The sequence below is a fragment of the Symphalangus syndactylus genome, chromosome 4 (genome assembly GCF_028878055.3).
Source record: "Symphalangus syndactylus isolate Jambi chromosome 4, NHGRI_mSymSyn1-v2.1_pri, whole genome shotgun sequence".
Taxonomy (NCBI): domain Eukaryota; kingdom Metazoa; phylum Chordata; class Mammalia; order Primates; family Hylobatidae; genus Symphalangus; species Symphalangus syndactylus.
This window is the reverse complement of record NC_072426.2, coordinates 26,447,055-26,460,424: the sequence shown is the minus strand read 5'-3', so window position 1 is coordinate 26,460,424 and position 13,370 is coordinate 26,447,055. Positions and strand designations below refer to the sequence as shown.

Here is a 13,370-nt window from a genome sequence, read left to right as displayed (position 1 = left end):
TGTGATATTGTGATATCTCTATACAATGTGTAATGATCAAATCAGGGTAATTGGAATATCACTTCAAACACTTATTTTCTCTTTATGTTTGGAACATTATAAATCTCTCTTCTAGTTATTTTAAAATATATAATTATTGTTAACTATAATTTCCCTACTATACTATCAAATACTAGAACTTCTGTCTCACTGTATTTTCTACCCCTTAACCAATTTCTATTCATCTCCTTCTCCCCACTACCTTTCTCAGCCTCTAGTAATCACCTTTCTACTTTTAACCTCCATGAGATCCACTTTTTGTATTCTACTTATTGATCTTATTTATTACCTCTCTCACCCCCTATAAAACTCCATGATATTTTGGGGGCTGAGAGGTTGGGTTTTAGTTTTTCTCATCTACATCCCTATGTCTTGAAAATTTTTAGAAGACAGTATATACTCAATAAATAATTTCTGAATTAATAGGTGATAAATACTCATGAAAGCTTTTCTCTATCTTTCCAAAGTCTTAATGCCTGCTCTATTTGTTTTAAATTCTATTGCTTCAGTAAGATACTTTGAAAACTATTCTTTCATAATTCTGATCTGAAGAACTTACAAGGTGCTAAATTAGAAGATGTATTGCAGAGGCTTTATTTCAATTTGCCCAAGCTTTTTAATAAAAGTTTGACTTGCTTAAAAGAAATATTTATCTGGGATTCAAGTTCACTCCTTAGACTAGGTCAACACTTCGAGGGGCGTTGTTTTTGCAAAATAAAAATTAAAGATTAAGTGTTTCTTGTGACAAATTTTGAATTTTATTTCCATGCCCTGATTCCCAATGACTTGACACTATAATTGAGATATTATACAGATTTTTTTCAATAACTTCAGAGTGAATTTATATGTGATCAAAAGACCTTTCTGATTTCAAGATGCCTTTAATAACCTTTACTAATTATTAACCAAAACTAAAGGCAGATTTTGCAAATATAAACTTGTCATTTCACCATGACTGTTATCTTTTTGATGGAAAAGATGAAGTTCAGCAAAGAACAAATCTACAACTTGGCCAGAAGACTGTAGACTTTGCCTTCAAACAGGTGTAACACATACATAAATAATCCCATCAGACCCCATCCACAGCCTCCCTGCTCTTGCAATTTAATTAAGCACAGTGAGAAGGTTTGAGAGTATCCTCATGAAAAGACAATTTTGGTAGCATTTGGGAAAAGAGCAAGAGTTAAATTTTATCTGAAAGACTAGTTTCCTTTGTAAGTCTTCAAAATGTTTTGCCTTTTGCAAAGTACAGACACTGAAGCTGGCATGTTAACTTACTAAGTTAGCAGATTCCCCCTAAAGCGCAATGCCCTAAAGCCAGACAGAGGGTAGAACTAGCAAACAGAGAGCATTAACTATAAGCTTCTTGAAACAATCAGTGAATGCAAACTGAATTGCCCTGGGTCAGCAGCAAGCAAGAACCATCAGAAAGGTGAAGGCAAGAATGTCCATGTTTATATAAAGAGGATGACATTGTTCTGGCCCTAAAAACAGCTAACTCTTGATAATCTCATTTTTTCCTTTGATGTTCTAAATTAAACTGAAAATATACTTCCTTTTTTTTTTTTTTTGAAACAGAGTCTAACTCTGTTGCCCAGGCTGCAGTGCAATGGCATGATCTCAGCTTACTGCAACCTTCACTTCCCAGGTTCAAGCAATTCTCATGCTTCAGCTTCCCAAGTAGCTGGGATTACAGGCATGCACCACCACTCCTGGCTAATTTTTGCATTTTTTAATAGAGACGGGGTTTCACCATGCTGGCCAGGCTGGTCTCAAACTCCTGACCTCAGGTGATCTGCCTGCCTTGGCCTCCCAAAGTGCTGGGATTACAGGCCAGAGCCACTGCACCTGGCCAAAATATCACTTTCTAAATGATGCTTATCTATTAGCTTAGGGACATTTATTTAATTCTACTACTTCAGTAGTAGAACACCCATTGCTATTACTAATAGTAGTACTATTAGTATTACTATAGTAGTACTATTAGTATTGCTATAGTAGTAATATTATTATGATTAGTATTACTAATCATAATATATATAGTATTAGCATACTATATACACTACTACAGTATGCTAATTAGTATACTATAGTATACTAATAGTATTACTAATACTATTAATATTACTATTGCTGCTATCATTATAGTATTACTATAATTACTAGTAATAATTACTATTACTATTATTATGATTAGTATTACTATCATAATAATAGTAGTAATAGTAATAATTATTAGTAATTACAATACTATAATATATTGCTATTGCTACTAGTATTACTATATTGGTATTATTACTACTATTAGTAATACTAGCACTGTCATTACCAATAGTGCTACAATTAGAAATACTAGTGTTATTAGTAATATTGGTACTAACATTGGTGCTATTAGTAATAGTAGTACTATTAATACTAATATTAGTAGGTAGTCCTAATAATATTTTTATTGCTACTAATAGTAATATTCTATTACTATTCTGTTATTCAAGTAATAGTAATTTTAGTAATAGAATATCTTTAGTAATAGAATATCTATTGCTATATTGGTATTATTACTACTACTAGTAATACTAGCACTGTCATTACTCATAGTGCTACAATTAGTAATACTAGTGTTATTAGTAATATTGGTACTAATATTAGTGCTATTAGTAATAGTAGTACTATTAATACTAATATTAGTAGGTAGTCCTAATAATATTGCTGTTGTTACTAATAGTAATATTCTATTACTATTCTGTTATTCAAGTAATAGTAATTTTAGTAATAGAATACCTTAAAGCTGCATTTTTCAGAAACGATCACTTCAGCTTCACTTTTTTCTTTCACCCAATTTTTCACCCAGTTTCTTATATTATTAATGGTGCCTTCATTCTGAGTCTTTAAAGGACAACATGAAGAAGTACAGGAATTCTCAATGCATATGACAGAAAATTTTCAAAAGTACCTATATTCAAATACATTCTAGCTGCATTTGATTCAGATCATTGTAAAACATATTCCTCTGTCCTGGTTGGCAGAGCACATTATGCAGAAAACCCAGCATAGAACCTTCCCTGAGCCACTAATAACTAGAACCTAGTGCGGCAGCCTTCACCTCTGTGTACGTGGGAACCTCCAGGGCCTCACACTCCCACAGCCTAGAACCTTCAAAATGGACATTATCTTGTTCTGGGAACTTGTGGATGTGAGCAACTATCACATTTGGAATGTGATTCAAATCATGTTCCCAAAATAGAAAATGTAGACAATGAAATGCTGAAATTATTTATTTATATCTGTATACACAAACATGAACATACGTAAACTTTCATCATTTTTTTAAATTTACAAAAGTTTTCATGTACTCTATTGAACATGTCTGTGGTATGTGATCTGGATGTTAGCAAACCCTTCCCACGTCAACTCAAAAGCATCCATTGTTCTTGTTTTGTTAAAATTAATGTCACATTTTTATTACGCAGATTACTTTGCATGATGACTTCTGTGTATATGATACTGGCACATTTTGTTCTAAAAATTTATCTTTGGAGAATAAGTAGATAACTGTCTTAGCTGACACACAGACTAAAGCTCAATCTCTGAGAATTCTGATGCCTTATCTTAGTGGTTAGAATTAGCGACAGTGCCCTCTTCTCACATCTGTAAGGAACATTCTTCATATTCTTTTAATAGATGTGAGCTGATCTGTTTTTGAGTATTTGGTGACATCCTGAGATAAGTGGATTCAGAATTACTAATCTGCATTATAATTGGAGAATGGGTATTGTTCATTTTTTTGTTTCTAAATTTCAACAAATATTGTGTATTTTTAAAAGTTTTTTTTTAAGAGTACATTTACACAGCCTTTTTTGTATGTAACTCTTAGTTGCCCTAACTTTAATGACGCATTTACAGAGAATATTTCCTAAAGATGTCCTTCATGAAAAGGAGAAGTTTGGACTTGACAACAGTAATTTACTTAATTTATCTTAAATTTGGTTTCAGTGAGCAACCCTAATTAACCTGATTTTTTGCTGATAATCACTCTCAATGGAATCAAATCACAAATCCGGGGATGGATTGAGCGGCACTCAGAAGGAAGCAGCCCTCCGCGCACTGGTCCAGCGCACGGGATATAGCTTGGTCCAGGTAGGAACTTCTTGTGAAATCTGCTGAGACTCACCACTGAATTTGCACAGTGGTGGGAATATTAGTGGTCCTAAGATGCAAAATGGGAATGGTCAGTTATATAACTCTTTAGAGAAATGTCCCTTTCTAAAAGAGAAGGAAATTGCAACATTTCTGTTTTGTAGATGACCCTGAATGTAACCTTCTTTCTACTCTAGGTTATCAATTCAACCTTAACTTGTCACAGAATCAGTGTCCACAGTTATAGAGACTATCACAAAAAGGCAGCTAGAATTTGCCACCCAAGGCTGTGAAATAGAACCACATTGGTGTTTCAGGAATCAGCAGAAAATAAACTACAGCAGGAACCAGGCTTAGCTTCCAGAGAGATGACTGCACACGTAAGACTTCTAGATGTGGGATCCAAGGAATGAATGTTTTGTGTCTAGCTGCTGCGGTTTGTTTTCTCAGAACACTTGCTCATGCAGTCTAGGATATGTAATACTAACTTCTCTCCATGCTTAGCATTTTGTAAAAGGAAAAAAGAAAACACCACAATCTTAAAACTGTCTATTTATAGACACTGTCTTTTAAAAATTATCTGTATATTATTATCTTTATGATATCTTCTTTTAGAGAACTTATGCTGCATTTAAAAAAATGTAGTGTTAGGGCCGGGCGTGGTGGCTCACACCTGTAATTCCAGCACTTTGGGAGGCCGAGGCGGGTGGATCACGAGGTCAGGAGATCGAGACCACAGTGAAACCCCGTCTCTACTAAAAATACAAAAAATTAGCCGGGCGTGGTGGCGGGCGCCTGTAGTCCCAGCTACTTGGAGAGGCTGAGGCAGGAGAATGGCGTGAACCCGGGAGGCGGAGCTTGCAGTAAGCCGAGATTGCGCCACTGCACTCCGGCCTGGGAGACAGAGCGAGACTCCGTCTCAAAGAAAAAAAAAAAAAATGTAGTGTTAGATACATATATTATCTTATTTAAAGAAAAAAATGTTGCTGTTTTTACAGTAGGACAAAGTATTTTAATTTCTCAGCTATTTTGTTTCACTCACATACTTTCCCAACTTAACCAAATCTTGAATTCAAACTACTATGAACTCAAATGTCATGTGTGATTAGCAATAAAATATGCAATAGCGCCCTTCCATTAGATGCTCCTTTGTCAGTTGCAAAATGTACATTTATTTTTTAATTAATTTTATAAATCATTGCATACTTTGTTAGACATAATATAATAATAAAGTTATTTTCTTCATCCTAATAAAGAGTATTAGTCTTTTTCAAGATTTCAGAAAGTTTCTATTATTTCATAGTTGACTTTTTGAAGTTTCATTTAAGTCTGTGGAGATACTGACATATTAGTTTTTTTTAATACTTAAATGTCAAATTATTTTAGACTCATTAAACTTTTGAAAAGAGGGTTTTCTTTCTTTTTGCAATCGACACTTCCATAAATGTTATGAAATCATGAATGCTTTTGAATCTTTTTAAAATTTTGAACTTCTTGATATTAGAAACATTTGTGCAAAGACAGTAGAAATAGAAAGCATTTCAACCCTTTCAAACAGCAATCTCTTAATATTTATATATGAGTGTTCCCTTTCTGGAACTGTAGAAATATGTATAAATCTGTCAAGGGTGACATTAGCTGTAATGCATATCACAAACTTAAATGTATAAATACAAGAAAATTATTAAGTAAATTATGAATGTATAATTATTATACTCAACAAGCAGAATTTATGAAAAATAATCCTAAAACAATATAAATTGTCAATTACATTTCATTCAAGTCTGGGTACTGGTTCTTCCTTTTCCCCCAGATGAAATTCAGGTTAAGTCTCATAACTTTTCTGGTAACGTTCAGGTAATAAAAGATCCTTCATTTAAAAAAATTGATAATTTTTTCATATTGATGTTATTCCAAACTAGATTGTTTGGAATACCAGTAAAGACATAAAATCATTCAAAGTTACAGTTATTTCCCTTTCTCAAGTATGTCAGGGTGGAGGATAATTTCTTTTCTGTTTTTCTGCACTATGTTTTCCTCTTTCAACACCAGTTTGGTAACTACAATTTCTGACTCCTGATTGAAGCAGAAGGGAGAAATAAAAGCAAAGCAAATGGTACAGGAAAGTTTTTACTGAGCTACCTTCACTGGGCTCTCAGGCCTGACAGGTATCGAAGCTTGTGAGATTCTTTGTAGGATCCTCAGACACCCAGCCTCCTGCTGGGTTCTCTTTGATATTTGAAGCAGCCCTCATGAAGAGGATGGAAGATAATCATTAATTTCTACACGTGGCCAAACTCTGGTCCCTGGAAACACACATTCCCTGACCCAACAAAATCTGGAAGTTGAGGTGACACAAAGCAACCACTTCTCCTTGCCAACAAAGCTGCAGGCCAACCCATTGTTCACAGTGAGAGATTTCAGAAGTGAGTTAGACCCACCAGCTTAGTGTGTTCCCCAAACACAAAGGCAGGGAATACACATCAAGCTGCCTAAGTGGCTTCTCCTGCTTTAGGCAAAATGACAGGCACCTCCCAATTCCTCCCACTTAGGGGGAACTAAAACTCACAACACAAGAGCAGTTGTCTCCAAATATCCTTGGGTAAATTCCAAAAACTTCTCTCAAACTCTCCAATCTCTTTTCTAAGCTTGGGGTGTTGGGTGACAGTTAACAACGGAAAAAGAGTTTCCTGCTACCTTCTCATCCTGCTTGGTGCTCTAGTCACTTGGTTTCATACCTAAATCTGAGGCCAGAGTTAATGATAATTTATTACATATTTCAAAATATCTAGAAGATTTGAAATGTTCCCAACACAAATAAATGTTTGAGGTGAGAGATATCCTAATTACCCTGATTTGATCATTACATATTGTATGCGTGTATTAAAATATCATACATGGACTCCTTAAATGTGTACAATTATTATGCACCTATTTTAAAAGTCCAATTCTGTCTTAAAATCCTGTCACAGATGAAATAGTATTCAGTTACTAACAGTAATCACATAAAAAATTCCGAAGAACAATTGTAACACATTATTGTTAAAGCTATGAAGAAAGCTTGCAAATAATTTTTTTGAAAAGAGACCCAAGGCCGGGCGCGGTGGCTCAAGCTTGTAATCCCAGCACTTTGGGGGGCCGAGGCAGGCGGATCACGAGGTCAGGAGATCGAGACCACGGTGAAACCCCGTCTCTACTAAAAATACAAAAAATTAGCCGGGCGTGGTGGCGGGCGCCTGTAGTCCCAGCTACTTGGAGAGGCTGAGGCAGGAGAATGGCGTGAACCCGGGAGGCGGAGCTTGCAGTGAGCCGAGATCGCGCCACCGCACTCCAGCCTGGGCGACAGAGCGAGACTCCGTCTCAAAAAAAAAAAAAAAGAAAAGAAAAGAGACTCAAATAACAATGGAGATAATCTTACTCCATTTAAAAATTTTACTCCATTGTAATGTCAAATGTTATGATTTAAGCACATTAATCTGATAGAGAAAATAATGATATGTATAATTTAAAATGTTTACATATAAAATACTCCTAAAATGTATTTTATTTTATTTTGATCTTATCTATTCAATAATAGATAAGATTTTATTTTACTTTGATCTTATCTATTCAATAATATTCAGAAAATGCTTATAATAAGGACCTAGACCACAAGTTAATTGTAATAATAATAATAAAAAATATTCTAACTGCTTTGCATATATTAACTCATCTAGTCCTTACTATACACTGTGTGGTAGCTACCATGTTTATCCCCAATTTCCTGATGAAGAAAACAAGGCACAGACAGTTTAGATAACTTGTGAGATTAAGATTCTGTTGTTATTGGCCAAAATTTTTGGTTAGACTCAGAAAACTGAGAGTTGTTATAATGCGACTTTTAAGATTGCAATTTTAGAGATCAGCATGCTAGAGCATGTGAAAAACATTTTTTTGAAACCTAAACTTTGTAACATGATTCACTTTAAGTAATATTGGTTAGCAGCGTGACTGTTGAATCAGAAGTGCTTCAATAATGTAGAAGCCTAATGTTCCAAAAGCTAGTTATCTATACCTAAGGCCTCTAATCAAAATGTAAATACCTATATAACTCAATCATTTTCAATGAATTGAAGAATCCCTCCTGATTTTGGCTACAGAGTGTGGAAAATTATCCAAGACTTTAAATCAGAAGGCCTGTAATCTAATCTAGTCCCTACCACATATGAGCTGTATGATCTTGAATAAGTCCCTTAACATCTCCAGGCCGTAATCTCCTGGAAGATCAGCTAGGCAATACCCAACTATTTGTCCATGATTTTTGTGATTCTAGTATCTTCTGAATCTAGTCACTGGTTAGCACACTGGACTATTTGGTCGAAAGGGTAGCCTAAATATGTAGAAACACAACTTCAAACTCTTTGTAACTTAGGGAAAATCCTTTAGTCTTACTAATACTTCAGCCTTCCTACTCTGGATTATACAAAAGATCAATATGATTATCCAAAAAGAAAGAAAGGCAACATTAAGAACACCAAGTTTACTTTTTAAAAAAGTTTTTATACAAAAATTAAGATAAAGAAACATCCTAATACAATCCAAGCAGCATACCCATAAAATGATAGTTTAGAATTTTATAAATTAGAGTTTGAAGGATTTACTTTTGCTGTATCTTTGCAGTCTCTGATATTGAATGTTGAATATTTGCAGAACAAGAATTCAAAAAACAGAGTGATGAATTTGTGCTCTCTTATCACTAGCAGGACAAATACAGCTATCAAAAATAGAATTTTGTGAGTTACTTAATAACGTGACCCAGCCTTTTATGTAGCAACTGATGCAATAACGCCTGCTTCTAAGTGTTTGGAAATATGCTTTGTGATCTCTTTTTAAAATAATCAAATATCTTTGGCTATTGATGGCTGAAGTTTTTATCAAAGTACTGTAGAGAAAAAGAGATGTAATGCAGTACCCCACATATAGTATGTATTTAATACATACTCTTGTTGAAAATTGTATAATGTTACTAAGTTAAACTTTAAGCTTCATAATTGTATTATGCCATATACAAATATTTTGTAAGGAAGCGTGCTACAGTATTAACACGTGTAATGGAATTATGTGTGGGGATTCTTTTCTCTACTTTTTTATTCTTAACTGTACTTTCAGATTTCGAAAGCTAGTATATACTTCTTTGATAGCTAAAGACAAAAAAAATTACATTATGATGAGTCTTTCCTCAAGAATGCATTAGTGATGTGGGTCATAAACTATGATATGTGATGCTCCTCTCACCTGAAATTTTCTCCTTAGAACTAGAAAAATACATTCTCATAGGTGAGCATATTCAGAAAAATATACACTTCCACCCAACGTGGTGTCTGTCGACGTCAAGTTTAATTCTATTGCAACTAAACCTAAATATATATTTAATAAAAATCACCCTCAAGTAGTCTAAATTTTTTAAAAATAGACTCATTATATATAAAATTTAAAATGTGGTGTGTATTAGGTTTGTTTATCCAGTTATCCTATTGGTAGTCTGTTTTCTAAAAATCATTACAGCACGATCAATTTTTCTGAGGTATGATAGTCCCCTTGCTTTCGTAAACCAATGATCATCCTAAATAAACGTCAAGATTTTTTGTTTTGTTTTGTTCTTCTGTTTTGCTTCCTTAGTCCCTATTATTGAGAAAAATGTATTAGTGCTGGGTCTTGGGATTATAGAGTATAAAAATGCAGTGCCTGACCTAAAGTTCATATAAAGTGGGTGAAATGAAAAAGAATGTATCTGAAATTTACAACAACATAAGGCAGCCTCAAATGAGCAATACAGCTGTGGGTACCAAAAAAATCATCATTTTCTATATAGAGCCTTAAAATTGACAATGCTCTTTGACCTGAGGAATGAGGACAAATATTTAGACATAATGATGTTCATCACAGTGAAATGTATAATTTTTTAGAAATTTAAACTTAAATATATCCTAAATATCCAATGAAATATTAATGGTCAGGTAAACTATGATCATTCTTATATTTTCAAATTATACAGTAATATAAAATTATAATTTCAAAGAATTTTCAAAGACATAGATAAGTATTCAAATTTTAACATTTAGTTAAAAATCTGAAGGCTACATATAAATTTGTGAAGAATATTTTAAGAAATTATTCACATACAATAAAGAATATTGTCAAATGACAAAGTATAATCTCTAAGCTTTTCTTGCCTGATGCTCTTCTTCATTTTCTAAATTTTCTATAATAAATGCAGATCGTTTTTATTACAAGGAAAAAATCTCATAAGGTAGAAAAGATTTCTAAGGGTCAGTCAGGAGTTAAAAAAAAAAGAAAAAAGTCATGGAAAAAAACTTCATTATTAAATTTGGGTGATAGGTCCCTAGGTTCACTAGACTATTCTTTCTAATTCTACATATACATGAACTTTGTTTAATATTGATATAGTCCAATCCTTTTGTTCTGCAGTTAGAAAATAAGCCCCAGAGTTACACAATTATAAATCAGGGGTCAACAAACTATGCCCCATGAACCAAATGTGGCTACAACTTGTTTATGTAGTAATTGCAAGCTATGATTTTTTTTTACATTTTAAGCATTTTTTTAAAAAAAGGCTAAAATATCAACTACTTGGCCTTTTACAAAAAGAAAAAAAATTGCTGACTCCAACTCGATTCCTTAACCTACTGCTCTATATTAGAAGCGAACCCAGGTTTTAAAGAAAAGTATTTAATTTAGTATTTAATCTTCCTTAAAAGAAGTAAGTGCATCCCTTCTTGTGCTGCCCATTCACACCAAATCAAGCACTGGGCCCTCATTCATTCATGTATTAATTGATTTGTTGATTCCACCACAAAGAGAGACAAGTTTCTACCTTTATGAAGATTAGTCTCATAGAAAAGATAGAAAATTAACAGATAAAGAAACAAGCAAAGTAATTACAGATCATGGTAAGTGTCAAGAATGTGATAAACCAGGCTGTGTAAAAGACAAAGCCAGCTGACCTTCTTAGGAAAAATTACATTGAAGCTAAGACTTATAAGATGAGAGCAAACAAACTCTGCAAGGAGCCAAGTACCCCTGGAAGATGGAGCACACAGGCAGTACTCCTTAAACAAAATATTTATAAAATGCAGAACACTTTTGGGTAGTGAAGACATTAATGTGTCTTAATTTCAAAGATCTAGTGCGATTACAGCAGATAAGTAGGTGGATTTCATCTTTCCCTTCCTCTATTAATCAGCCATGGACCTGGTGTCCTGGGAACAATCTCCTCAAACTAGGAACAAAACACAGTATTCAATCCCCACTCCTCACACTTTCCTTTCTATGCATACTCTCTTGTATGGAATTGCAATGAAATCGCATGTTTTGATTCTAATTTGTTCAGTTCTTCAGCAAATGCAAGCCATCAGGTACAAAGGATGGCGCTAGAACAAGTTTAATTAGAATAACTTTCCTTTCCTAAGAGTGCCCCAAATTAAGCTAACTCTCCATCTTTCTGGTTTGAGATAATGTACTTAGGTAATTTTAATTGAATATTTCTCAAATGGCATTTTTTTCCTATAAATAACACAATAAAAATAACCTGAGGGTCTCAGGTTTACTAATTGGCTTCATCTAGACTGGCTCCGAGAGGAGCAGATGGAAAAACACTGTGGCATTGACATTCTTTTTCAACCACCGCACAAAAAATCCTAGGGAAAGAAATACGAATTTGACTTCATGGCAAAATATAGCTCCTGGGTCCTACTTTTTCTTCTATTGCCTGTTTTCACCACCTGCTAACATCCCTGCTTTCCAAGGACTTAGGTCATTCACCAAGTGCATGGATACCAATTCTTTAAATAGGTAGCAATAAGCATTAGAACAGGATGGGACCAGTAGATCATCACAGGCTCATGCTTCCCTAAGCTTATCACCCCAGCCACCCACAGGCCAACTTTATTTTAAAGCTCAGAAGCAGTCTTACTTCTACTAGCCAGAGATGCCATAGCGTGGTGTGAAAGACTCCAAATGAAGGAGCAGTTCTGTGAATCCCTTTGTGGAGGGGGTGTGTGCCCAACATTTGTGGGAACTTCATTATCCCAAGGAACACAGATATGTTCCAGAAGCTATTATTTCCAAATAGCAATGCACTTCTCCTCAAATAGCCTCATAGGGTGTTGACTATATATGAAGTGTTTGATATAAGATTCAAAATCTTCATAAACTACACAAGGTAGTGCTTTCCCTTAAGCTAGAAGCACAGAGTTTTTCTATTTTATCAGCTTAAAAATTGGTGTGAACCTTATGACCCAAATATGCAGAAGCATGAGCAGGTCTTGTGGACTTTGGACTGTGCGTGCTGACAAATTCACACTTTTTTTTTCAAGTGCTATTCATTTGTTAGTACTGATTGGCAACTAAAATTAAGTGACTCTTCATCTTCAGAACCTGAAAGCTTAGCATTATGAGATGCAAAAGACAGCTTTCAGACAAGCTAGGCAAAGAAGAAATTATTGAGATCACAGTTCCTTGCAATCATGAATTTGTATAGGATTTCAGCAGCTGTGATCCTTTATAACATTGTTAAAGAAGTGCTGAGCAGGGAAACAAGATGATGTTAAATGGCACATTGTCCACATCATTAAATAACATCCAATCCCATATAGAGAAAATTATTCCACTTTCAGTTCTCTCTCAGGCTTCTAGGTGAGGAAAGTCAGTGTTGGAGGTATGATTTAAACACCTCTCCAGGCCCTGCTAACCTTTTTAAGTCCTGAGAGCAGAACTAGAGTGCAGAGCTTTTAGTAGACGACAGTGTCTATATAGAAGTTGATCATGATTTCCCTTGTTTGCAATTGTTTTTATAATCACCGTCCATTTGTGGGAAATGATACTGATATTCCACTTATAAGAACAATATGTTTTCTTTTTGCTATAAGTTTATTTAAGTAACAAAGTGAATCAATGCATGAAGTCATTAAGTAATTAACAGAATAGATGTCAATTGGACATGGAATTGGAGATACACTGATTTTTAAAATTACAATATCCTCTTAAGGCTCCAATTGACTAACTCACAAAACATCCTATGAACATTTTCCTCCATTAAACATGATATCAAAGTCAGCCTTCCTTTCACAAGCACCCTCACACCCCCACAGGACTACTGCAATCACCTAGTCAACCCTCCTACTCCTTCATAGATGAAA

General features: G+C 34.4%; 1 protein-coding gene across 2 annotated transcripts in view; it reads left to right on the top strand.

The window, feature by feature from the left end:
• The first annotated feature begins 4,029 nt into the window (after positions 1-4,029).
• Positions 4,030-13,370, top strand: part of A1CF (APOBEC1 complementation factor) — a 58,364-nt gene continuing 49,023 nt past the window's right edge. For both annotated transcript variants that reach the window (XM_055273933.1, XM_055273932.1), the window contains exon 1: positions 4,030-4,173. In XM_055273933.1, the coding sequence (XP_055129908.1) occupies positions 4,075-4,173 (99 nt within the window). In that variant the 5' untranslated portion in view covers positions 4,030-4,074. The remainder of the gene's footprint in view (positions 4,174-13,370) is intronic.